Raw genomic sequence first — 26,348 nt, 5'->3', positions numbered from 1 at the left:
CTAGACAGTCCTTGAAACAACCCTGGCCAAAATATACGGTTATACACATTTTTTAGTGTGGGTCTATCGCAGACGGCGTGTGCATTTGTGTGAGTGGTGAGCGTCCCTCCGAATTTCGCAAACGAAAAGAGTCCTCCACAAAAGCCGCCTCGCTTTCAGGGAGGCTTAAAAGTTTTCGACATGGATAGATAGATTAGACTTAAGGTAATTCCCTTGAATTGCACTGCGCACCCCTTCTGGGCCTGGGTTTGACGAAAACACCAGATCGAGATGTTGTTTTTGCGTGTTTTTGTGCGTAGTTGCGCGCGCTGTTTGTTCGAATTTTCCGGTATTAAGTGCGCGAGCGCGCCACAGTTGTACAAGAAAACACAGCAAAAGGCGCGCGTTTTTTAATTAAAATCGATTTGACAGAAAAACGAAGTCGGTTACACCCATTTTTTATTTGCTCAAATAGTTAAATATATACGGAAAAATGATATACTGAAAGAAGAAAAAAAGTTGGGTTGAAGAAGTTTTGTTATTTCTCTTGAAAGCCGTAAAAATACTTCAAAATGGCGCTTTTTACTGTATGAATAGTGGCGAAAACAATGTCTTTTAGTGCGATCTCTTAAAATGTGATTTGTTTTGAACATTAGCTACTACGGGTTATTGTTTAGGAGATCGGATTTTGGCAGCTCGACAAACAGAACATAATTTTCTAAAGACAATAGGCACTCTTTTTGAAAACTAAGACTAGGGATTTTTCCTTGCGCGATCAGTAAAAACGCGTCATCTCTACGCCCCTCTGTTGTAAAAACGAGTTCGGTACCCCCATTTTTATTACATTTTTTGAAAGCCCTTACATTCAATATTGTTTATGCCAAGTTTAAAAAAAAAATTCTGTGTTGTAGAACTATTTCAAGGGAATTACCTTAAATGAAAGGCAAGCCTAGACTCGTGCTACCACAGGTAGCCCGAGTAATAAGCCCAAACCTATAACCTGTTAATATTTAAACTGATACCATATCCGCTTTGTAAATGCACGTTAACAATGAAGCTCGATCTAAATTTCCTCTTACCTTTACTATCGACAACAAACTCAAAGATTGTTTCATGGCTACCCTCTGCTAGCTTGGGCAGATCTAGCTTGCCATGATCAACTAGGAACTCCTCCATCTTGGCTCGATCCTCTAGCTCCAGCAAGGCACCTACGCCCCACATCAGTGCGAATACGAACAGGCGGCTTAGATGGGAGGCGGAAAGGATACCGTGCTCCTCCTTGGAAGGGATTAACCCTTGAAGGATATCAAGGCACTGGAATAGGAAAGACAGGATCAATTTTACATTCGCAGATACCTTTTAGTAGGCTTTTATTAAGTGGTAACATCATCATGGCCATGGTCAATGAAGTTAATTATAGATTATCATGCAATATTCTTCACCAAGACATGTCATTAGCTGACGTGTAAAAGATGAAACATATGATACGCGTTTTGATTGCGTCGCGCCAGTAGTTTGTTTTCGATAAACCTGGCTCCTGTTCCTTGAGAAGTAATTTTTCAGGAATAAATGTGCTTTTTATCCATTTATCCCATAATGGCGTTTCCCCTAGGGTAAGCAACTCATTACATTCCCTTACTACGAAATAATGGCGTTTTTCCCCTAGGGTAAGCAACTCATTACATTCCCTTACTACGACATAATGACCTACGATCATAACGTCATAGGCCCGTGTAAGTCTGTGTACCTGCGCAATGACATTACACTCCAGTACGTCCATCTTGGGGTGCAAGCTCTGCTTCATGTAGGTGTGCAATTCATCAAAGACACAGTCGAAAAGCTGCTCAAAAACGTCGTGCTCTTTAGGCTCGCGGGAGTTCAACCAAGCCTACAAGAAGAGACACACAAAAAAGAGCAAGGTCAAATGACGGATTACATATGGCGAGTGGTAAAACCTTGGAAATCCTTTATATCATAGTTGATAGATAATATTTAACTATGTTTATATGGAGACACACAAAATGTAGCATTAGGAAAGGGGAACGACAGTTATTTCTACATGTTCGGGAAACGTGTTGCTCGGAAGTTGCGATTTTGCCTTAAAAACAAACGAAGCTACGAAGCAACAGTCTACCTTGAGTATAGGTTTCCAGTCCATGACGGAAGAGCTCATGTACACCATGCCGTTGCGTGACACAGTAGCGGGTGACGCGTTGTCGATGTTGTGTGGCTCGAACACGACTTTACACTGAGGGCTCATAGGAATCCTATCTCCGTTTGCGAGCGTCAGGGTCTTGTTATCATCCAGCACGCTGTTCAGGTTCTCGATCCAGATGGCGTCCACGGGACCGTCCAGCACGATCCAGATATTCTCACCTGGAATGCACAGAGAGAATTTAAATGGCGACAATATATCATGCGAGCATAGATGGATAAGAGAGCGTAGGTAGAAAATAGGCTCCGTGTTCTCCATTTACAAGCCCATCATAACAGGAAAGGGATTTGGGTTTCCTGAATGATCAGAAAGGCTATACTTTAAAACACAAGGTACTATTAGTAGCGTGTTCGCTTTAGAGAAGTTAATTTATTACATTTTTGTTTATCCAAAGAAGAGTTTCATTACCTTTCTTGGCCTTGAGAGTCTTTCTCCATAGAGTTGAGAAGATACCGTCTGTCCAGTCATTGGTGGCGACGTCAAGTCGCCCGAACATCTGCGGCGCCGTGATGGCCTTGGGGTTCATTCTGAGCTCGCGATGAGGCTGTCCACATTCACCCATGGCCTTCATCAGCACGTTGATACAAGCCGTCTTGCCTGCGCCACTAGGACCGAGTGCCATCATGCCGTGGCGCACACGCTGAGTCTCGTAAAGCTGTTAACAAGACGACACTTGTAGGTCAGTTCCGAATTACTAACAAACATACACCCATACTAAACAAAAAAAGACAGAAATATAAGAGCTGTTGTTGGAAAAATGCAAAAAAGGTAACTTGTATTGTTTCCTTTTTCCCATAGTTTCAAATGATATTTGATTTGTTTATTACCTGAATGAGTTTAAGTACCCAGGGTGGGTGGAATATGAGTCCGGCGTTTTCCGTGTTCTTTTGTATGGCAGCCTCCAGCTCTGGATAACCAGCCTTGTCCAAGGTGATGCCAGGGAAGAGATCGTTTATGAGGCTCAGGAAAAGTGGCTCATCCTCATCGACCTTTGAAATAGCGTCGTTATCGTTAACTGGCCATTAAGTGAAACAATGTCACGCAACATCCATTACAAAGTTGGAGGTTTGAGCACAATAATCTAATATTTAATTATTCTCACCAGCTTGGAGAGGTTCATGTCACGCAACACTCTCATGACGGTTGTGGACTCGCTGTCTTGAGGACTAGCACGTTTGGCTGCGCCCAGTGTACGAAGCACAGACAGGATGTTACGCAGACCGAAATCGTAGTGAACCTGTTGCAAAGCAGAGTGCAATCAGTACTTGGAGGTCGAATCGTCCCGCCATACGTTCCAACACAGGATGTAGGCGCCCCTTTACGATCTTACCTGTTTGCTGAGCTGCTCTTCGCAGAGTTTGTATAACGTGTAAAACTTCTGTGCCAAGATGACGTTCTCGATGAAACCACAACTGGCAAGCTTGACACGCATGATGATCTGCAAAACGAATAAAGACTGAATGTGCTGACTCCACAACCCTCGAGTTACTTGTTTAGTTACGGCCGGCAAGGAGCCTACCCCTGCTCAGAACACGTGAACAGCAGTCGAACTCGGTGAAGGCATTTACTTTCAAGGTTTTACAAGAACACGGTCAAGGCGTTTAGTTTCAAGGTTTTACAAGGACACAAATGTAAGCGTTGACATTTCATTATAATTTTTACAGGTTATAGTTGTTGATAATTTACCCATTCGTAGAATTTGATACCACAAGAAACATACAACGAATACGGCAGTTTCACAACAAACCCGGCAACGAATAAGGCAGTTTCACAAGAAACCCGGCAACGAATACGACAGTTTCAGAGTCAGTCTACGGATTTACGGATAGTTTACAGACTCAGGGACTACAGTTGGTGAACCCAAGGATCAAGGACTCAAGATACATATATCCTTTCATCGCTACAGTAAGCGGTAGTGTCGAAATAAAGTTCAGAGTTGTTGTTATCGATCGGGTGAGTAATCAAAGTTTGTGTCGTGATTAGCGTTTCCTGTGCCCGAATACGTAGAATCGCGGGTACAGGTTTGATAATGATTGGCCTACCTGTCTATCGGGAACCATCATAGCGACAGTTCGGAACTGGATTTTGAGGTTCTCAGGCAGCTCCTGACGACCGGCATAGCCAGGATTCTAAACAATCACAATTACAGTCAAACAGCGTTAAAAAAAACAAAGACCGTCTGTTCATATTGTATCCACTTGATAAGAAGTTCAAACATCTGACGTTTGGTTGTGATTATATCTATTTTTTTTTAGTATGAACATTTTCATATTTTTGAAAACGCTTGTTATGTACCATTGTGAGGAAGATACCGAACTCAGGATTTAGGTCAACCACGTCCCCATCAGAGAAAATAAACTGCGTTTTTCGGTCTTTTTTGGCGGTCAGCACGATGTAGATTTGTTGCGCAGCCACGGAGAGCACAGGGAGCTCAATACGGTTAAACTCGTCAAAGCACCCCCAACTGCCGGACTGAGCAAGACCTAAAACAAGTAATGAAAGCAATGATTTTTTATCAGCAAAATATTTGGTATGGTAAGAGGAGTGCTATTGTGGCAGTAACTCTTGACGATCCATTACGATGTGCAATAGTAAAAATAGAAAATAAAGATAAAAAATCATCAATGTGTCAATGGTTGATAAAACGTGGACGATTGTGATTTTTATTATGACAACGTAAATACTAATAATCAAGATAACAACAAAGATAACAGAGACAAAATACCCTTGTAGATTCTTCCTAATCCACGGAAGTCCATCTGATCAGAGCAGTTAAATACCACCACGTACTTGCCAAGGGCTTTACCCATGTCTTTAGTCGTCTCTATAAGAAATCAAATCGCCCACCAATTGATAAGCGTTCTAGTTGACCTTTGAATACAGAGCATATACTTGTTGTGTCCAGTAACTTACCCGTCTTGCCTGTCCCTGCAGGGCCGGCGGGAGCTCCTCCCATGGACATGCCCAGCGCCTGGGCGAGCGTGATGTAACATCTATCGGTTAGCGGGGTGATGACAAGCCTGTCAGTGCAACCCAGGAACTCGTTTTGGTAGCTGAAATCTACGTCAGTAATGGAAACTATGCAGTCGTCGATATCCTCTTTGAAGTAGAAGCGAGACTGTTTGAGCCATTCGAAGTCTGTAACTGACCGGATATGCATCTTTACCTACAAGAATTTCAAAGGCATTGACATTTTTAAATTAATAATATTAGCATACAGTGTTTCGTGAAACACCCTTTTCATTACTCCCTATCTTAACATAAACACAAATTTAAGTTATTTGTGCATTTTTTGTTTTTAGTTTTCGACATGAGAGAAAATAGATAAGCGCGATAATTTCTACGTTTACTGTACTGGTACATTCATAACCAATCGACCCGTTTATAATTCATTATAATCATTTGTTTGTCACAGGAGCACTTTACCAGATCGTCAAAGATGTCCCTCTGATGCACGTGGATGGTGACGAGCGTCTCGAACTTGGTGCGCTCCATCTTGGTGAGCTCTTGAGTTGTGACGTCGATAAGGGAGTTCAGCAGGTTCAGAAACTTCTGGTTGGTGGACGCCATGATTTTCTTGTCGTGACGCGCGTGTTTGAGCGCTTCTTCTGCGTCCCGGGTCCATATCATCTGAATGCCAAGCAAGCCAACCTGCCACGAGAAAAGCGCGTAACGTAGAAAAGCAGATTCAAGTAAAGCGAGAACTGTGTATGCAAATGTGATGAAATCGTGATAAAAACAAAGGATCAAAGAAGTGATGCCTGAAAAAAAAAAAAAAAAAAAAGATTGTCTTCATGACCCTACCTGGGCTGGAAAGGTATTCATGAAGGACATGAGTGCGAACGCAGGGTCGTTGATGGCGTGGAACGCATCCCTGATGACACCGTGCAAGGAACTCATTGCCTGATTCAGCAGGTCACCAAGCCAGATCTCGACGTTGCCTTTTGCCATCACGGCTGTCTCAAGCTAAAACAAAGAATAGCCTCTTGAAAAAAACAGTTATTGCAACTTACAGGGCTACTACGAAACTCCCTAGAACGGGACAACAATGTTGTATAGTGTTGAATCCCAACGTTATTGCCATCGTTTGCTATATTACTGCTGTCAGTAGTATAAAAATAATTTGCACTGTTTTACTGCCATTTTCACACTCACCGGAACGGTTTCACCTTCAGACGACACAATGGATAGAATCCTGTCGTAATCTTTCTCGTGGAAATCCACAGTTTTCACATTGTCAAAGACGTTTAACAGGTGAGCCTGTAAACAGGTTGAAAGAGTTGCCTTAACTTTGGTTCCCTTGATTACAATGCCCCTTGAGTTCCTGCCCCAGCAGGTGCTTCAGGAAGACTTATAACAATACACCCTGCTGGTTACCTGGATTGTATGCGAGTCACTAGCTTGACCGAGAATCTCGAGCAGCGCAGGATCCGACACGAAAAAGAATCGAGGAAACACGAGTCGCTTCTTCTCGAGATATCTGAAAGAGAAGGCAACCATGAGCATGACACCAGTGTGATTGGTTGCTTGTAGTGTGGAAAGTCGTTTTAAGAAGAGGGCTCGCGTCCTTTACCGGGTAAACTATGTGTATCATCATGTGTTTCAATTTTAAGTCAAAACGCCCCAATATTGTTTAGAATATGTCACTAGCAAGTTAAATTATATACATACAATTAAGCCACCCTACAACTATAGCACTCTATATCACTATAGCACTCTGCTATATTTGTTAATAAGCGAAGAGATTTTAGTTGTTCTAGTAAAAAAAAGTAGTATTCAATAGGTACATGACCTACCCTGTAAGGGATTTCTGACAGAGCTCAAGCTGCTCTAGTAGATGAGGTAGCAGCTGGCCCATGGTCTCGTCTCCTACACAGCACGTGACTACATTAGATGTCTCGTGCGCACGTGTCATGATTTTCACCCACGACTTGTCGATGTTCCCGAACCTCTTTGCTTCCTACAGTAACAAATGAGTTGGTTTTAACGTCTTCATAAATAATCTTCCCTTAAGAACATTAAAAAAACATGCTACCATGTTGAAAAAAAAATGTTGTCGCCTTTTTTTTAATTTTTCATTGCATTGACGATTCAATGTAAGTCATTTCTCGCGCGCTCCCCCCCCCCCCCCCCCTCCAATACAATATTTTCAGCATTGTACAGTCATCACGATATGACTGTATCACATATCGACATAATAACCAACACCACAATAATTATTAATATAAAAATCATTTATGGCTAGCACCATCTCATAACAAAATGCCGTACCTTAGGTAGTTGTTTAGCGATGTCACCACCCACGAATACGGCTTCCAAGTAGACCCATAAATTCTGCACCACCATCCAGTTCTCGATAATGTCCGACGTGTTTGACAACTTCTGCACCCATGACTGGATGTCCTTTTTGAATGGAGCATTGTATCTGAATTGGAACAAAATTCCATCGAAATCACGGTTAATAGAACAATTAAAATGGTTGAAAGGGGTAACAATAAAATGTTTTTATTGCATCAATGTAAAGTATATTTTTAAAAGAGAAATAAAAAATAGGTGATAAAATGGAAGACAACAGCACTTCATGCTTCTTGAGAAAAAAAAAACTAAAGGCTATTTACAAAGATCATCCGTTCTTTTGCTGCAATAGCAAATCGGGTTTCAATCCAAAATGTCTAGCTAGGACCCGATTAGTGAAGGATTTTGGTTTGATTCAAGTTTGATTTTTAAGCATAAAAAATAGACGAGAAGAATAGAGATCAATAAACTTGTTGACAACAAACCTGTTGCTAAGCAGAGAACCCAGGACCATCAAGCTGTCTTCTAAAAGTGACACAATCTCAGTTGTCTCTCCACCTTTCAGTAGCAGTTCACCGCGATTCTTGAAGCTTGCAAAGCTGAACTCTTGTGACTTCCAGTCTGCCACCACCTGGCTCAGTTTGGCCTCAATATCCTTCTCCTTGACAGCCGAGATGCAGATATCCTACGCAAAAGAGGAAGATAGAAAATATCACCTTTCTAGAGTCACAGCCTTAAGCTAAATTACTCTGCTATCCCCTTTAGCGCATAAAAAGGCACGAGCTTGCAAAAAAAAATCACAAAAATATAGTCCTACAAACTTATGCGAAAATAAAAGCATATCACTGCAAAGAGGTGACTTTTGCTGCGTCCGCACAAGCATATTTACTTTGAACAAAAAATTAAGTTATGCTAAAAAAGGATATTATGAATATCAAAACTTATGGTTCTCGCAAAGCTATCAAAACTTAAGAATGCTTGATTCCGACTTAAACGCAATAAAAGGGGTAAGTAAACAAATGCTTGCTTTTCTTGTGCTTGCAACCGTCCGATTCTCGCTTGTTCGCTTACGTCCTAGGGAGAACCACCTTTTTTTTTAAACGACCGTTACCTACCTCAATATCTTCCTTGTGTTTGAGTAGAGGCGCCTCCATGATGTTTCGAAGCAGAAAGTTTTCATTCTCCACATCAAACTTATGGCCGGTTAGGTTGGAAAGGCGTTCCCAATGCCTCTCCTTCATCGCCTTGTTCGCCATCAATTCAAGAAGTGGACAGCATTCGTTGAAGTCGTCGATTTTCTTTTTGAGCTCATTGAAAGCGTCCCACTCCTTTAAAGCTTTAGGGAGCTTACGGCATCTGAAAAGAAAGAATGGTATGAGCAAACAGCACTTTTTGTCGTTTGACTACATCTATAATTAAACCAAAAGTAGAAAGTTACATGGGTTTATCACTGTTTTCAAAATTACTGTCTATCCTGAAAGCTTTGGTCGTAAATGTTTGTTTGTCCAGTGAAGCCATTTTGCATTAATTAAGTGCAAGACGTATTATTATTTTTATATGAGTATAGTACAAATCTACCTGTTCTGAAAGTCTAGCAGCTCATTGTTGATCTTCTCAATATCCACCTCAGTCCAAAGAATGTCATAGTAACCGTTGACACCGTCAATCACCGCGTTGTACAGACCGTAGAGCTTCTGCAGTAAGCCCAGCTCCTTCTTGATGCGTACCAAGTCTGGGTACTCGGTTACTTCCAGGCCGAACAGCTGCTCTCCGCCAGAGTAGGTGACGAACTTACGCCAGAGATCGTCAAAACGACTCTACAGATAGAAAGGCATGTTGTCACTCTGTGATATCAGAAGGGAAACAGACCATACTCTTATCACAGTTTCCATGCCTCCAAGTCGCCGTGCCCCACCTGTTACCTTATAAGTCTTCAGATGCCTAGAATATATGGAAAACATAACATGAAATACTATGTGCATAAACCTAGGGTATATATTACCTGGAAAACGCTGAGTCTTTCGCTAGCTTCCTGCGGAGTTATTCCTCCAACCATTGGTCCGATCTGTAAACACATGGACTCAGTCATTTCTAGGTTGCCCAGGGGAGATCTAAGTCGAAGCAAAGCGTTACCTCCTCGTAGTTGCTTGTGAAGTCGACGACGTTGTGTTGATAAATTTCGACGCTGCCCAAGAGGTCTGCCTTGAACTTGGGCTGGATCTTGACAAGGTGGCTCTGAATATCCCTCTGGTTTGATAACGTAAAAACGTGTTATTTTACTGAAGGAATGTTAGTAAAGAGTTGGCAAACAAGTGCTTACCGCCTGGGCCAGAAGCTTCTCAAAAGAATATCTCAAGGTGTCCACTCTTTCCACCTCTTCCCTAGCGACAGCGACCTCGAATTTGTTCAGCATGGCATACGCTTCCTGTAATTAAAACATTGAGAATTTACCAACTCCTAGATAAAATTTTAGTTGGCATAAATGGTAAACTATTTCCTTGGGACCCAAATGCGTTTACACTCATGCTTGTCGTCGTCAAGTTGTATTAAATCGAAACACCACACACGCCAAACCATCTTGCATAAAATGAGCGTCGAAGGCTGTGTTGATAAAAGGCATTGTCTACAGCATTGTTTTTTTTTTCTTCTGCTGCTTCAACTACTGTCAGCTACTTCTCCTGCATGTCTTACCTCTACGGGGCCTAGTGTCATATCGATGCGTATCTCGTTCTGGCGCACGTCTTCCAAGGCAGCCATGGCACCCCGCACGTCCTCCAAGTCCTGGATAGGTCTACCCAGCCTCTTGCTGTAGTCTCCCAGGAACTGCGAGATCTCATCCATGCAAACACGGTACTTGTTATTGATGCTGTGACCGAACAACAACTTCCAGCCGCGAATCTCAACAGTAAGCGCGATCTTCAACGGTTCTATGAAACCAACAAAGAATAACCTTTGTAATACAAGGAGCCTGCAAGTATGTATGTATGAATTCCAGACAGTGCAGGCTTGAAGTTTTAGACAAATCAAAGGATTGACATACCAAGGTAACAGTGTACAGTTCAATCAATAATGCTGTTACTACATTTGATGTTACCAGAATATAACTCGATCGCTCCGTGTCCCACTCTGAATGATGCTGGTATGTTCTCAATCTCCTGTTCTAAAGTTTGGTACTTCAAGATCTCGGTTCTGAAGTCAGACAGCAAAGGGTCCGACGCCACGAATACCTAACGAGAACAAAATTAAGGTTCAAAGACTTGATATAGGTAGAGGACAACAATCACTCCTCAAAAGGACTGAAGTTCGAACCTCCATTTACCGAGGTAATGCGCACATCTGAATACAAGATTAGGAAAATGATAGCTTGTTCCACTTCTCGCTATTAGCATATCTCCAAATACTTCTTTTTCTCCAGCTTACCTTGACAACACTTTCCTTGTCCCCTTCCCAGACAAAGTGGTACTGGCTAAACTGATCCAGACATCCAATCACTTCAGCCTTGGTGGAGCTGATAGATGAAGTGAGAATCATCAGAAGTTTGGTAACGTCCTTGTGCTCCGATATCGCTTTGTAGTAGTTCTTGAGCTTGGAAGGTGCGAGCTCCTCATCTGCAGAAATGGCGTAATGTATTGAAATCGGTACAACAGCCATTTCGTTCCGTCAATAGAAAAGCGAGTTGATAAGGGTAACCACGATTATAAACAATGCTATCATATTGCAAATGTTATTGCGTAAACGAAATAAAATAACAGGAATTCTCACACTTTCCATATAACAATTAACCCCATCTTACTTGATGTTGCGGCTCGTTCAGTTTTCTTGGTGTGTTGAAAGGTCCCCCTTGGGTCTGGCTCATCGTAGAAACCCAGAGTCCTGAAGCGTTTCTGTCCCCACTGCCCGACAGAGCGACTGACCTCAAGCACTCTCTGCGCGGCTTTGTTCAGCGCCTGCTGGATATCTTCAAGGGATGGCTGAATAATCTAACAACAACAGCAAACAATAATTTACAAGTATGCCCAGTTTAAATTCGGTAAGATTAAAGAAACATTATCAAGGCGATCAAGAGTGTAGTGTTACTATGCCTGATTCTTACCACTTGTGGAATAGCGAGTGTGATTTCCGCCTTGAAGAAAGGTCCTTTGGTGTAGCTCTCGACAGCAAGTGCGTTGCTGACATAGAAGGCTCTCTTGGAGAACGACCGCGTAGAGCTGCAGTAATAACAAAACCAGTAATGTCAGGTCAATCCATAGGAAATATGTGCTGGTAAGCTGTTTCTATTTAACTAATTCATTTTCTGAAAGACCCGCAACCCGTTAGTTTAATATATTCTGTACTTAGTAGATCAACGACAATCCTTTGCATTTGCAATTTACACATTTTGTTGAGTTAGCTGGCAAGTATCATACAAACACCATTTTCGACATGACCCTTTTCGGAAGGCAAACTTTTAAGAGGCAAATATAGATAATCACCCACTGGTCGGTGTATAAGAACGTAAGAATGTGCAGATGATTAATAGCGTACCTGCTACAAAACACGCGTCGCTTGATACCGTCCAAAGCATTCCGTGTCGCTCTAAGCAGCGCGTCAAACGTTCTCTGATTGAAATAGAGGATGAGCTCCCCGATCTCCTCTTCTAGAGTTTTCTCGTCGGTCGGCTTGGGTGTCTTTTCGCGCTGACCTTCCTTCTCTTTACCCTCTCGGCTTTCAGATTTCCGTTCCTTCTCCTTGTCCGGGGGTTTGGCCTTGCTGCCAAGCTCGTGGACCCCTATTTGCTCGAGGGATAACTTAAAGATGTCGACGAGCTCGTGCACAGCCTCTTCCACTTGAAGGCTCTTCTTATCGAGGATGCCGCCCACTCGGTTACAGATTTTCTGTGAGGTTTTAAGTGAATTGGTGTAATTGGAATCATGTCATTCAGCATTAGTTTAGAAACGGACTCACCAAAAGCTTACTTTTTCGGGAATATCAAAGGGATTCCTAAATAATAAGCGATTTTGAGCAACTCAATAGTAGTAACCGTATAATTAAAACGTTACGATTTCTTACGATTTCTGAAACCAAAACAATATACAAAAAGCAAATAACCGCGACCATGCTTACAGCTGTTGTTCATGTGTAGACACATCTACTGAAGGCTTATTCGTATTACCTGAGTTTTGGTGATAAACTCGTCAGTTGTCCAAGGCTGATCATCAGGGACTTCGCACAAAGTGATCTCGCTGATCTCCTTCAGTACACTATCGATCCGTGAGTCACGGATATCATTTACCTATAATAAAAATGGTAAGAGTAAAAAAAAGGAATTTCTGTGAAATGTCTTTTTTATTTGCGACATACGGTTTTTATGAGCAGATCCAGTTCTCTAAGGCGCGTGTAGACGTTCTTGCAGTAGTTCTCGATGTTTAGTGAGTTCCAGTTCAGCATAGTTATGCCTGGACTGATAGCTGCATCCACCTTAAAAGCGACAACATAACCAAGAAAGGATGAATTAGATAACAATGAATACCTAGCACGGGTAGATAAAGATTCAACAAATTGGACGCTCATACCCTTTCGATGTGCGGTGCCATCAGAGGTTGGAAGATGTTAGGGATATTTGCCTTCACCGACACAACTTCTTCCAACATGAGCTAACATGAGTTAAAATGAAAAAATTGGAGTAAACTTGTTGATCACATTATTCCCATCTTGTCCTTCCCACATTTGCCCTTTTTCCTATCACCTAATTCTCCTAAAAAAATAACTGTCTACCTATCTCCTATAGAACAATGTTATTAACATTGTTACCTTGAGCTTGCTGGATGTCTTCTTCAGCTGGTGACGGTTCATGTACAGAAGCTTGGCGTTGTTAGGGACCTGTAGGTTCATCTTCATCATGCATTCCGTCTCGCGGATAAGTTGGTACAACTGAGGGTCAAAGTTCACGTACAGCTCGCCCGAGTCCGGATGCCGAACGAGCAAAGACGCTTGCAGACCTAGAACAAGAATCATGCGGTGATCTGCATGGTTCTTACTGTCCCTGGTCCTTCTTTTCACTTTCAAGTTTTATAAAGCGAGGTGCAAATTTGTGATAATGTGCGTTGAGATCGATAACAGTGACAATGACTTATCGATGTAAAAGAATACGTGATGCCGACAAGCTGATAATCGATGGGGGTGTGGTACTAGGACAGAACATTGAATGTTAGAGAAAGCAAAATCCCTTGCTACTTTTAGTGCTGAACTAAAGGCTTTATAGTTAAACATATAAAAACTGTTCCTACTGAAAATTGTTTCGTTTAACACTTTTGTAAAACGATATGTATATTTGTTATGATTATATTATCGTTATGTATATTTGTAATAATTTAATAATTTTCCGTGAGCCACATGTATACTATCTGTATTCATGTGAAGTGTCACTCTCAATAAAAAATGTCTTAACAAACTTATCTTAACTAACTATAACATACTATACTCCTTACGACGGATGATGATTTGCGTTTTATCGCATGGGCAAATTTAATTTTGATCTTAAGTCTTCTTACCACTCCTGGCCTGATCAACCTGTCTCAGCCAGCCTTGGTGATAAATGTATTCAAACTCAGTCAGCACTGCAGCCAGATGGTTGAAGTTCTTGATGATGGAACGGGCCTCGTTGGTCCGAAAACAAGAGGGATGCCTCTCGAACACGTCCATTGGGTCCCGGATATGACGCATCATCTGCTTAGCCCATGTGATGCGGCCCACGATTGGCGGAAGGTCACGTGCCACCTCGGGTGAGTTGCACTGTGCTTGATACACCTGAAATACGCAAACAGTGAGAGGAGAAATATTTCAAAAAGATGTGCTATCATTTTCAGTGAAACAGAAGCAAAGACGTGAATCCCTGTTCCTCTCGCACATGTAGGCCTCCTTCATCACCTATAATTAAAGGCAGCCAAGCCCTTATTTATCTAGGGTAACCTTTTCGAGGAGGGACCGACTATATATGAGTTATACCTTCTTCATGATTTCGATCTCTTTGCCAAACATCTGGAGCAAATCAGAGAACTTGTCTTCTATTGGTTGTTTTAGTCTCGGGATGCCAAGCTTCTCGAACCTATTCCCAAACCAAACACAAGTTATTGCAACCTTACCAACATAAAATAAAATAAATTATTGGTCACATCCAAGACACTTGTTTATACATCACCTGCACAACAGTTCCAAGGCAATCGATGTAGACTTGATCTTAGCAAAGCAAGCATTCATAAAGTTTTCCAAGTAGCACTGAGGAGAAATAGGAAGAAATAGAGATTACTTAAATTATAAATTAGCATTTATATAGCGCTTATACCAACCATGTTCTAAGCGCTTCACATTTAAAATCCTAATGTATTAATAATGAACCATCTTGGAACTGAGGAACACAAGCTTCTAGTAAGCTCACAAACGTTCAACAAGTCAAATTCAGGGCCGAGAAACAGAAAGATACTATCCATGTCTCGTCCGGGAATCGAACTCGTTTGAGCAGAGGTGAGAGGCCCCATACGCTGACGCGCTGACACACTGGGTCACCCGTGATTCCTATATTATGATTCAAGGACAATGAGACATGAAATCAAGCAGGAGACTGAATTGTGTGACAGTTTACTAAGAATCTGTTACCTCCAGTTCATTCATTTGTCGTGAGAACTCAGTGAAATCTGTGTCGAAATCTAATCTGCGATGGTCAAGTGGATCGTAGGGCTTCTTGCGCAGAGTCGAATAGATGTGGTTGAATTTCTGTGCAATAGATTCGATGCCTTCGATCTTGGATTTGGAGAGGACGGAGAACGTCTCCAATGCATTCAGGACCGTGATGATCTAGAATTCACAAAGAGCTGGCTGGGTAAGGGCCGGAAGGACGGAGATAAGCTCCACCATCAAGTTTCTCATACCACCCCCCACCCCCCCCAAAAAAAAAATAAAATAAACGAAAACAGTAAAAGAAGCTCATTGGCATCATAGTCTTTACTGAAATATCATAATCATCTTCAGCCCAACTCAAGAAGAACAACGACAATAAAAAAAATATATATATATCGTAGGCCACAACAGCTGAGATATCATAGACCACAACAGCACAGAAACAGTAAAGAGCTTTTTGTGTAGCAACAGCTAGAATTTTTCTACCTTTTCAATTCGTTTGCAGAACGCGTCAAACTTGCAAAAGATGTACATCTCAGAGAAGCCAAATGACTTCTGGCCTGGGTCCCGGGCGATCCGCTTCTTAGTCCTTTGGAAGCAGTTCTGGTATTCGGCGTTGAGCTTGAGGCAGACCTTGAGCTTCTCAATGAGAGGTTGTCTGGGGTGGTCCCACACTCGTGTCATGCCACGGTCCGTGACGTAAATCTTACACGCTGCCACCATTTGGTTTGTCACCTAAATGCAAATTCAACATAAACTCAAGGAAACTTCACACATCTAGCATCTTCCAGTTGACATACTCTAGCCCTTCCAAGCCCCAAGAATACGTCGACAAATGTGAAGCGCATAAACATTAACATGAGTATGAGGGAGAATTCTATATCAATCAGGTTTGGCTTGATGTTTGTCTTACAGCTGACGAAAGAAAGCTATTTTTGCTAAGAGGTTTGCTGAGATATCCCATCGTCGGTTTTCTAATTTGTTATTCCATATATAAGACAGACTTACTGACCTTGACAAATAAGGCAGACATGTGCTGCGAGGTATTATAGTAACGAGAGATCGAATGAATCATCTGGATCGAGTTGATCAGCACCGCGATACAGTCAATCATACCCGCCTGAAACATACCACAATCTGTTAACCATCGATATAGTCTGTTAGATAAGAAATACAGTAGAACCCGAATAAACAGGCTTATCTGAGACCTGTGATTACTTTAAATTATACACAAAATAGCTCATATCTGAGGCAATTTGATATGATAAGCAGGGACTTGGAAATGTGTTCCGTACTGTATATGCGAGTTCCGTTTAGGCGATCTCTATTTTGGGAATATTAGACATTCTTAGATACGTAATACCCTTTTCTTGCTGTTGTTGCGATTGTTCCATTGGTTCAGTTCAGTTCATTTCGGTGATGTTCTGATGATGTATAAGTGGTACTTGTCATGCTATCGGGTTCTTACCGGGTCAGTGCGGTAGAGCGGCTCACACGCCTTCTCCAGTGTATACAAGAACTTGACGTTATCTTTAGATTCGTTAGCAGCGTCTGTGATTCGGGAATCCAGTTGGCGCCACCACTTCAGAGATAAAAAAGGAGAAACGATAATATTAAAAGGTAAAAAGAACATCCACAGCACCATTTTATCTGAAGTGCTTAGACTGGACTGCATTACTGTAGCATTAGTCACAAGCTAAAGCCCTGAGAAAACAAACGACTAATCTATACCACCTGGATGGCATTTTCGCAAATGCGAGCTTTTTTTGACCACCACAATCCACAAAATTTGAAGAATAGGGTTTGACTGACAAAATAAGGCGCTTGGTTAAGACTTTTCCCCTTCCAATAACCGTTCTATTTGTTCACCTTAAGTACTTTTGATTTGGCAATTTGCAGAGTTTTGATGACACAGCGACACTCAAACCCCTTGATCTGCTCGACAAGCGAGTTGAACTTGGCCATTCTCATCTTCCAGTGCTCGAGTTCCGCCATGGGTCCCGTGTCATCGGCCTCACGGCGCATCTGTTCACTTTCTGCAAGTACCTACAAGATTAAGATCAATGACCATGATCATCGTCTTCTTCTTCCATATAACTCCATCTCCTTCTATGCGAAGATTCTTATGAATCAACTCAAAGAAGATGAGACCCAGGAAACGCACATCTTTCAGCATCTTTTAAATTCACAAGCACAGCCATGTAGGTGAAGAGAAGTCCACCTCCGTATTTAGAATTTCACTTTAGCGCTGTGATCTTTTCAGCCAACATGGCACCAAACCAGTATTATGTAGATTGCTATTATTTTACCTTTTCAACCTGCTTGCACCAGGACTCAACAAGCTCTTCTAGAGCAGTAACGATCTCCTGACTGGCAGCGAGTTGCTGGAAGTCTGCATGAGTCTCATAATCTAAGAAGTCTACCACTTCACATGGATGCAGCTTGACAGCCTCTGCAGCACCAGCACTAGCACCTGAGGGTATTGGATGTTAGCTCTCAGGTACTATAGGCTAATCCCCGGCATTCAATGATTTCTATTGCACAATATTTAGGCTGGCCTCTTTTACAATACATGCTAAAAAATATTACCCTCCATTCATTGTGACATTTCATCACTTCATGCAAATGAACTATATATAGTAATTATGACTTACTATCCGTGAATTTGACAAAGCTATCCAAGGAATCAAGGAATTCCTGCCTGACTTGCATGCCCTGCGGTGTGTCAGATAAATCGCCCCATCTCTCCATTGCCTGAATGGATGGCACGTAGACTGATGTAAGATGCTTCTTAACTGAAGAAAGCATACCATCCTTGGAAATATCTAGCTTTCCAAAAGAGCACTCCTGAAAAAGAAAGCTACCTGAGTGCTTGCACATACAAACTGACAAGACAATTATCTACAACCTTTCGGTAACCTTTAACAACAAATCCTGATAATGATGAATTGATGGTTCTGATTATTTTGGATTTGATAATGATATAAACATGTTCAATACAATTTATTACCTCACCGATTATCTTCATTTTCATTTCTTTCTTATTATCTGCCCTAATACAATACACCATCTGACCATGAAGGCCTTCTGACATGCCGTCCGTCAGATGCAAGATGTATGCAGGAGAAGCCTTTGGCGTCTGCATCACTGCACGTGCACGCAGCTCTAACAAACCATTACAAAACAACATAAGTAATGATTCCTTTGGATATGGATTAAAAAGTTTATGGCTAGATTAAATGGTGTGCCAGGTACGCTTTATTACGATGCCTCCCTAGGAATGACTAGATGGCTGTTTATTGCACACAAAAATTGGATTAACGAGAAGCTCGATCCCATGTTTACCGCTCCATGGTCATATCTCGACCGAACCAGTTCAATGGTTAATCTTAATCAATTTTGTTTAGAATGGTGCGACTGCAATTCACACGCCATTTGATCTAAGCCTATCTCACTTACCGCCCCCTTCATCAGTGCACTCTTGGAAGAAAAACATCAATGACCTTCTTCCGCCAACTTTGAAGAAACTTTGGAAAATTTCCATAGACTGAAAAAAAAAATATAACAATAGTTTCTACTTCTTTGTAAAACAATTGAAATTGTCATATTTTCATTACTTACTTCATCGGAATCAACAATGAATTCTTCAATTGCACTTGCATCTATTGTGCCCAGGTAGTCACTGACAATGCGCATGATAAATTTATGCTCATCCTTAATGTTCTTCCTTCTGGACTCTCGGCTCTCTCTTATCCGTTGCTGTAGAAAACATTTGATAAAAAGTAAAAGAAAACTAGAGTTGTCAGAGTTTGTGTTGGCCTTTTAGTGTATGTTACGTGTGACAGATATACAACAGTTATAAAATGCTACTCAACAAACCTGTCTCTCTTTGACAGTTTCTCCGGCCACTGGGTGTGCAAACTGCGCAGCCACACTTTTCCTACGCCTGCTTTTGTCCTGGAAGCTCATGTTATGCTTGCTTCCCTCCATTGCTCCCGGGATGGACAACTTGCGAGAACCATTTCTCTTCTTCATCTCGGCTCTATCTACTATATAGTGCGGATTCTTTGGAGTTTTTTTTATGTTCTCCAGACTGTTGAATTTGAAATATTCCTACCAGGTTTTTCTTCCTTTGTGTTCTACATACCTATCAATAAAAATCAATCAAATAAGTTAAGTAATCAAACGCACTTGCAAATTGAAATGAAATTGTCAATATTTTCTTAGTAGTTAATACGTTTTTTGTAAATATCGTAAATATTTTCATACACACGTAAATAGCTATATAAAATTCAGAAGTTCAGCTCAGAAGGCGTTTCTTTCTTATTTCATTCATACAAAGAACAAGGAAAATTCAACAAAAATAAATACTCCTAAACAATGAATGAGCTCTTGACTTGTTCGACTTTGACAACTTGAAGCGGTTGATAAATAAAGTGCGGATTCTGTACTATAAATCTCAAAACTTGAGCAAAATGCATCTCCCAGAAGCTACAGTTGCGAAAAGAGACCGATTCTTACCTTGAAATTATAAATTTACCCTATTAAATTGCGCAAAGGTTGTAACAACATTTTGGTAGAAACGAGATGTCTCCTTGCGAGAGCAGCAGCAAAGTGAACCGCGGTGAAATATACGCGCCATAATTCAATAGCCAATAATAACAAAGGCATTGATAATAATTGACACATCTTTTGGCCAATCACAGCATGGAAGCCATCTCTGTGTTACGCCTCCAATACGGCCAGCGGCTATCCCCAAAATGTTATGATTTTCTCTAAGTCGAAAATTTGATCTGTTGATTTGTTTATATCGACATTTCGCCTTAAAAATGATCTATAGAATGGTATACCCCTTGGTTTTAAACCTTTTGATGTCTTTAATTACATTCATAATAGCAATGAAAGTCATTCCGCGAGTGAAAATGCTTTTTGCTTTTGCTGGATTGGCTGGGAAAGATATGAACAAGAAGGACAACAAGGACCCTATGTGAGTGAAATTCTAGTCCTTTTAGTCATTCCTTTTGCAAGTTTTACATCACAGAATTATTGTTCCATGCCATACCTGCATGGTTGTAGTGCTTATGCTACCGCCTTGACGAGTATGTTATTTTGGTTCACCACCAAGGAAACCGATAAGTAATCTATTCTTGAAGCACATGACCCAGACTATCCTATCACTGTTGGGAAATACTGTACATTGCAATTAGACCACCCCGTTGGAAAGGTATCTTGAATTTTATCTGAATGCTTGCACTGAATAAGTTTCTCTGTTTTTTTATCTCTCACTCTGTGCATTCTTAACTCCCCTCTTCTGTCAATTAAAAAACACTCAAATCAAAAAGATATGTGCACAGCTTTCCTTGTCAATTATTCAAAAATCAAATATACGGTTATTGTGTACCATGAAAAGTTAATATCTACCTATAAAGGTTAAGGGGACAAAACAATGAAAAGGCATAAGGCTAAAACACATTCCCAAAAGATGATAGATCGATGACAAGAATTAATGACCTAGAATATTTTAATCTGTGAGGTTAAGTTAAAACATCGTATTATCCATGAGCCGTATTCAATGCAAATGCATGCGAATGAATTAAGTCGATTGTTTTATTTTCATTTGCATGCATTTGCATTGAATATGGCTCATGGATAATACGACGTTTGAACTTAGCCTAATCCATGAAACTATATTGGTCCATTATTTGTTATCATCCCCACCATTCTTACCATGTTCTTTTTACCCAACATACAATCATTAGTGTTTTTCTATGCTTTAAATATGAATGAACAAAGCCATGTTTTACCAGGAATAAATATCTGCTGTACTATTTATGGCCATGTCTGATGCTGAATTTGTTGTAATGACCATTTCTAGCCCTGAGGGTCTGGGTGCAGTTGGCGGTGCTCTCTTTCTTATTTGTATGTTCCTGTTCATCCCGCTACCCTTTCTTTCTATCTGGCTTGAGAAAGGAGACTTTGACTTTCCACACCATGAGGTATGCTATACACAGTTTCTTCAATTGTTCTTCCTCTTCTTTCAATTAAAAAGAGGGGAAATCTTCTTGGTTGAAAAAAATGCAATTCATCTTGCTTTATTGTTTATTGATTTTATTAAATTTTAATATATTTTTGCGATAATAAAGCTAGCTAATGTTACGTGTTGTGTTCAATAGTTTATTCACAAAGAGAGAGAATAGATCTACATGGGAGTAGGTAATATAATACAGTATCATTGAGTTGTCAATCGTCTTAATATAGCGCTAAGAACAATCAGTAAAGTAATCACGTAACAGCTAATTTAGGTGGTTTCATCGAATACTTGGTTAAAACAAGAATTGCCTTGTAATATTTCAATGTTGTGGGTTTGCATCCTTTATTTTGCCTTATCCTAAAGTTTGTGCTTGATTTGTGACAATGAAAACCCTAAATTGCCAACCCATCATTACCTAGACTTTTTCATTTATTTTCCTTTTTTTCTTTTTGATTTAACCAGGATAGTATACTTGTGCATATGCTGATATCAAAGGGGTGTGTTCTTTCTTTTTAAATAGTACTTGTTTAATGCAATTATTTCCTTGATAGTTTGTGATGTTCATTGCTGCACTGCTGTCTATATGCTGTATGATCTTCCTGGGCTTTGCCGATGATGTCTTAGACCTGAAATGGCGGGACAAACTCATCCTCCCCACAATGGCATCCTTACCCCTCCTCATGGTCTACTTCGTGAATATCGGCATTACCACAATCATTGTACCTAAACCTGTCAGGTTTATATTTGGATTTGACCTTGATCTCGGTATGTGCACCAGTTTATATTTAGTTGTCTATACTTGACTATAATTGTTATTTTTTGGATTGTACTCCATCAATGTACTACTACCTCTTGTATCTAGAAAATTTTGTAACATAAACTAACAGAAAATAAACATTTAGTCTTCGAGTCTGAATAGGAGAACAAGCATGTATTTGATTTTGATTGCTTTGGGTCCCAAAAATGTTGAAAATTTTTACTATTTGCCATACAATTTATTTTATTACCACCAGTGAGATATACCTTAGAACTTTCAATCAGTCAAAATTTGTGTTATTTAGAAAGACAGTCAATTTTGTTATGTTCTATCATCAATCCAGATAAGAAACCTTTCTTTGTGCAATGATAACACCCTGAGATTATTGTCTTTTTCTTGTGTACCAGGAATACTGTACTATGTGTACATGGGCATGCTTGCCGTCTTTTGCACAAATGCAATCAACATCCTGGCGGGAATTAATGGTGTAGAGGCTGGACAGTCATTAATAATAGCCATGTCTATTGTGCTGTTCAACTTACTGGAGCTGCAGGGAACATGTTGTTGGCAAAACCATCTTTTCTCTTTGTACTTCATGCTTCCTTTTATAGCAGTATGTTCTGCATTGTTGTATTACAACTGGTAAGTAGAATTCTCTTACTCAGATTATTGTAAACCATTATTAGATAAAACAGGGTTGTAGCCAGTATATGACAGAACAAGGCTCTTACCTCAGTCATGATGAATATCTAGAATGATACTTTAGTACAGGGCTCTCCCATACCCTTGGCCTAAGTCCTTACTTATTTTTGGTTATGGCCATGTTTGGGAGGTTACTAACTGGAATTTTTTACTATTTTGGTGTAATATTTCAAGAAGACAACCCTTCCTGCACTCTAAAACCAGGCCACCACAGGCTTCTCCTCCATTCCCAACTACTTTCCTGAAAAATACAAAGGATTGCTAAAACAAATTATTATCAGTGTGATCCCTTCCCCTCCTCCCAACTTGTTTTGCCAACCACAGGGGGACACATAAAAGCTACCCCCAATGGCCCCCTTGCATGGAGGGATTGAGATGTTATCCTGTCCTTCTCCTCATATTTTTACTGGACCTCTCCCTCATCACTTAAAGGCCAACCACTCCGACGCCCATGTGGCATGCCATTTTGTCCCGTCATAAATATAGCATTATTTTGTTCTATTATTGATATATGGTTATTTTTTTCTGGTTATTTATATAGCATTATTTAATTTTGTTATTGATGTATGGTTATTTTTTCCCGCCAGAAATAAATAATTATTTTGTTCTGTTATTAATATATTATTTTGTCTTGTCATAAATATAGCATTTTTTTGTTCTGTTATTGATACTGTAGGTTATTTTGTCCCATCATAAGCATTATTTTGTTCTGTTATTGATATATGGTTAATGATATATGGTTTGTCCCGTCATAAATATAGCATTATTTTGTTCTGTTATTGAAATATGGTTATTTTGTCCCGTTATTGATATAGCGTTATTTTGTTCTGCTCAGGTACCCCTCTAGTATCTTTGTGGGAGATACTTTCTGCTACTTTGCTGGCATGGCATTCGCTGTTGTTGGGATCCTCGGCCACTTCAGCAAAACAATGCTTCTCTTCTTTATCCCACAAGTATTCAATTTCGTCTTCTCATTGCCTCAGCTATTCAAATTTGTACCCTGCCCAAGACACAGATTACCAAGGTGAAATTTATTTTCATTTTATACATGCTTTTGTGGGGGATTCACTGTTAAGTAAAAAAGGTATTTAATATGGCTGAAATGGAACTATCGATATTTTTGGAAAATATATAGAAAAGAAGCTTTTAAAAAAACTTACCCACCCCCTCTAAGGGTTGTTTTAACAGTAAACATTTGTTGCTAGTTAGCCACACCTGGTAGATAAGATTAAAAAGCATATATCACGATAGCTACTGCAAACTAATTGATGGAAAAGATGCAACCTCATACTTTGATGCCTGCAAGCCTCCTCATTAGGCAGTCAGGCACTTGTCTCAGAAATAATTTTGTGAAAAGCCAAGTTCCAGTTCATGAAGCCAAGTCCAAGTTCAAAAGCCAAGTTCATGAAATTCATTCAAATGAATTTTGAGTTTAATTTTTTTATGAATTCTAAATTGCTCTGCCTGTGTATCAGATTCTTCTAATGATGGGCTTGATCTTACTCTGCAAACACTCTTTTACAGCAAATTTTTGCATGTGTAGGTTAAATCCAGAGACTGGTAAGCTTGGCATGAGCTACTCAGCACCATTCAAGACCCAAGACCTTAACCCTATCGGCAGACTTGTCATCACGGTATTCGGCCTACTCAGACTGATCCATGTCGAGCATGGCATAGGAGAAGACAAGAAGTACACCAGAGTCAGTAACTTTACTATCATTAACCTGCTGATAAAGTTGTTAGGTCCTACGCATGAGAAGATGCTGGTGTATATCATACTGGGTATACAGGTGAGGATGGTGTATTTGCAGCATTTGGAAAAGACAGATAACCTACCCTTTATGATAAGCCTGTTCAATCTCAGGGGCGGCAGAGTGGTCCCATAAGTGGGAGGAGGCAAAGTTGTGGGGGAGGGGTGGGTTGTGGTTTCAGGGGGGAGGGATGGGTGGTGGTTCCAAATCCTATTTATAAGAACTGTTCAACAAATTTGTTGTCGGTTGCATAAATACCACTTGAACCCTGTGGGTTAAAAAAAAAACGTTCATATACATCTAAAGAAACATCTGCTCAGAAAATTGGGGGGGGCTGCCCCTCCCCTTCTGCCGCCCCTGAATCTGTCAATAGGGGACTTGCGCTAAGGGATCAAATTAATTTTTTGGTGGCAAACTAGCACACGCTCAGGGTTTTAGCGCAAAATAACAGAAACTTATTCAGCTCTTAGGAAAAGACAGAATTCTTTGTTTCCAGAAAGGATTTGTTTCATTTAAGGATTTTATTTTTTCGTCGTTCTCTGGTGTGATGGGCACAGTCATTTCTGTGATAATTTTGTTTTGAATTTGCCGCCCAGAAAGATCTCTTAGTGCAGGTCCCCTATTGTTCCAGAGGTGCCATGTTCTTGATGCTAAACTTTTTCCCCATTGCTTGTTTTCAGCTGGTTGGTAGCTGCACAGCTTTCATCATTAGATACCATTTGGTGAGACTATTCTATGATGTGGAGGAACACCATGCAAAATGATAATGTTGAACTGTATTTTTAGTATAAATCAGTATAATACCATCCAAACATAAAATGCCCATCTAATAAATGGGAAACAAACCCTATACAGGATGTCTACTGGCAGGTTCGTAGCAGATGGTGCACTCGGCACACGTGCCCCCCAGTATTTTAAAATTATATTTTATTATAATTATAAGGAAATGTCCAGTATGGGTGTGGCTGTGCCCCCCTCCCCCCAATAGCTCAGACAGGGGATGGCCACTAGGGGCGTGACCATGCTTATTAATTCTGAGTATTGTTTATTAGGATAATGACAACAGATCCTGTCAAGTGTTGGGAAGGTTCAGCTAGACAGGTTCTAATATTTCATGACCTGATCTAAAATGTTTTTCTTTACAACGAAAGAGCACATTTTTGTTGTTTGGATGGCATTGTGGCAAGATCTTTTTCAAGGATACAATGAATTGAGTTTTTAGTGTTTGAGCAATGAGCAAAAAGGTGATCACCTAAAATATATTGGTGTGAAAGCAATATATAAAAAATTAAAATGTGTATCATATTTTAGTAAGTATGTAGAAGCAATAATACATTCTTTGTATTTTACAGTCTTGCAGCTAAAATCAAGAGTAATTTATGGATTTCAGTAATTATCTAACAAATTGTTGTATAATAAAAAAATAGATATCATGGAAAACAAAATTGCTATAAACAAGCGTGATATTACAGTATAACAGCACCGCATTGCTGGTGAAATAAAAAAACCTGGAATGCTGTCATTGTTTCTACACCCTGTTGAGCCTGGAATGCTGTCATTGTTTCTACACCCTGTTGAGCCTGGAATGCTGTCATTGTTTCTAACACCATGTTGAGCCTGGAATGCTGTCATTGTTTCTACACCGTGTTGAGCCTTGAATGCTGTCATTGTTTCTACACTGTGTCGAGCCTGGAATGCTGTCATTGTTTCTACACCCTGTTGAGCCTGGAATGCTGTCATTGTTTCTACACCCTGTTGAGCCTGGAATGCTGTCATTGTTTCTACACCCTGTTGAGCCTGGAATGCTGTCATTGTTTCTAACACCATGTTGAGCCTGGAATGCTGTCATTGTTTCTACACCGTGTTGAGCCTTGAATGCTGTCATTGTTTCTACACTGTGTCGAGCCTGGAATGCTGTCATTGTTTCTACACCCTGTTGAGCCTGAAATGCTGTCATTGTTTCTA

General features: G+C 40.4%; 2 protein-coding genes and 1 long non-coding RNA gene across 4 annotated transcripts in view; 2 read left to right on the top strand and 1 right to left on the bottom strand.

The window, feature by feature from the left end:
* LOC5502981 (dynein axonemal heavy chain 8) overlaps positions 1–19,771 on the bottom strand; it is a 43,144-nt gene extending 23,373 nt beyond the window's left edge. For both annotated transcript variants that reach the window (XR_007313627.1, XM_048732130.1), the window contains exons 1-48: positions 19,664–19,771; positions 19,022–19,289; positions 18,764–18,901; positions 18,602–18,689; positions 18,153–18,307; positions 17,797–17,989; positions 17,452–17,615; positions 17,012–17,188; positions 16,611–16,724; positions 16,155–16,262; positions 15,629–15,877; positions 15,122–15,319; positions 14,667–14,743; positions 14,474–14,573; positions 14,020–14,275; positions 13,280–13,467; positions 13,042–13,122; positions 12,830–12,946; positions 12,642–12,761; positions 12,014–12,363; positions 11,583–11,697; positions 11,283–11,469; positions 10,910–11,097; positions 10,584–10,716; positions 10,181–10,416; positions 9,810–9,914; positions 9,623–9,736; positions 9,492–9,554; positions 9,068–9,306; positions 8,605–8,845; positions 7,975–8,174; positions 7,466–7,619; positions 6,991–7,154; positions 6,572–6,674; positions 6,350–6,454; positions 5,999–6,160; positions 5,621–5,845; positions 5,108–5,360; positions 4,920–5,018; positions 4,490–4,677; positions 4,237–4,323; positions 3,525–3,632; positions 3,297–3,431; positions 3,022–3,183; positions 2,603–2,849; positions 2,114–2,355; positions 1,727–1,867; positions 1,059–1,293 (exon numbers count right to left, since the gene is read on the bottom strand). Coding sequence is in view for 1 of the 2 variants with exons in the window: in XM_048732130.1 (XP_048588087.1) it covers positions 1,059–1,293; positions 1,727–1,867; positions 2,114–2,355; positions 2,603–2,849; positions 3,022–3,183; positions 3,297–3,431; positions 3,525–3,632; positions 4,237–4,323; positions 4,490–4,677; positions 4,920–5,018; positions 5,108–5,360; positions 5,621–5,845; positions 5,999–6,160; positions 6,350–6,454; positions 6,572–6,674; positions 6,991–7,154; positions 7,466–7,619; positions 7,975–8,174; positions 8,605–8,845; positions 9,068–9,306; positions 9,492–9,554; positions 9,623–9,736; positions 9,810–9,914; positions 10,181–10,416; positions 10,584–10,716; positions 10,910–11,097; positions 11,283–11,469; positions 11,583–11,697; positions 12,014–12,363; positions 12,642–12,761; positions 12,830–12,946; positions 13,042–13,122; positions 13,280–13,467; positions 14,020–14,275; positions 14,474–14,573; positions 14,667–14,743; positions 15,122–15,319; positions 15,629–15,877; positions 16,155–16,262; positions 16,611–16,724; positions 17,012–17,188; positions 17,452–17,615; positions 17,797–17,989; positions 18,153–18,307; positions 18,602–18,689; positions 18,764–18,901; positions 19,022–19,177 (7,660 nt within the window). In the remaining variant the exon portion in view is untranslated. The remainder of the gene's footprint in view (positions 1–1,058; positions 1,294–1,726; positions 1,868–2,113; positions 2,356–2,602; positions 2,850–3,021; positions 3,184–3,296; positions 3,432–3,524; positions 3,633–4,236; positions 4,324–4,489; positions 4,678–4,919; positions 5,019–5,107; positions 5,361–5,620; positions 5,846–5,998; positions 6,161–6,349; positions 6,455–6,571; positions 6,675–6,990; positions 7,155–7,465; positions 7,620–7,974; positions 8,175–8,604; positions 8,846–9,067; positions 9,307–9,491; positions 9,555–9,622; positions 9,737–9,809; positions 9,915–10,180; positions 10,417–10,583; positions 10,717–10,909; positions 11,098–11,282; positions 11,470–11,582; positions 11,698–12,013; positions 12,364–12,641; positions 12,762–12,829; positions 12,947–13,041; positions 13,123–13,279; positions 13,468–14,019; positions 14,276–14,473; positions 14,574–14,666; positions 14,744–15,121; positions 15,320–15,628; positions 15,878–16,154; positions 16,263–16,610; positions 16,725–17,011; positions 17,189–17,451; positions 17,616–17,796; positions 17,990–18,152; positions 18,308–18,601; positions 18,690–18,763; positions 18,902–19,021; positions 19,290–19,663) is intronic.
* LOC125572162 lies at positions 3,647–7,245 on the top strand. Its single transcript, XR_007313629.1, has 2 exons — positions 3,647–4,147; positions 5,129–7,245. It is a non-coding gene; the product is annotated as an uncharacterized LOC125572162 (long non-coding RNA).
* A 140-nt stretch (positions 19,772–19,911) lies between the features above and the next one.
* On the top strand, positions 19,912–25,823 carry LOC5502982 (UDP-N-acetylglucosamine--dolichyl-phosphate N-acetylglucosaminephosphotransferase). Its single transcript, XM_001624050.3, has 7 exons — positions 19,912–20,129; positions 21,018–21,138; positions 21,725–21,938; positions 22,338–22,572; positions 23,468–23,656; positions 24,176–24,422; positions 25,064–25,823. The coding sequence occupies exons 1-7, from the start codon at positions 19,972–19,974 to the stop codon at positions 25,145–25,147; spliced, it is 1,248 nt and encodes a 415-aa protein (XP_001624100.3). The 5' UTR covers positions 19,912–19,971; the 3' UTR covers positions 25,148–25,823.
* The last annotated feature ends 525 nt before the right edge of the window (positions 25,824–26,348 follow it).

Source organism: Nematostella vectensis, chromosome 9 (genome assembly GCF_932526225.1).
Source record: "Nematostella vectensis chromosome 9, jaNemVect1.1, whole genome shotgun sequence".
Lineage (NCBI taxonomy): Eukaryota > Metazoa > Cnidaria > Anthozoa > Actiniaria > Edwardsiidae > Nematostella > Nematostella vectensis.
This window is presented reverse-complemented; position numbering and strand designations above follow the sequence as displayed.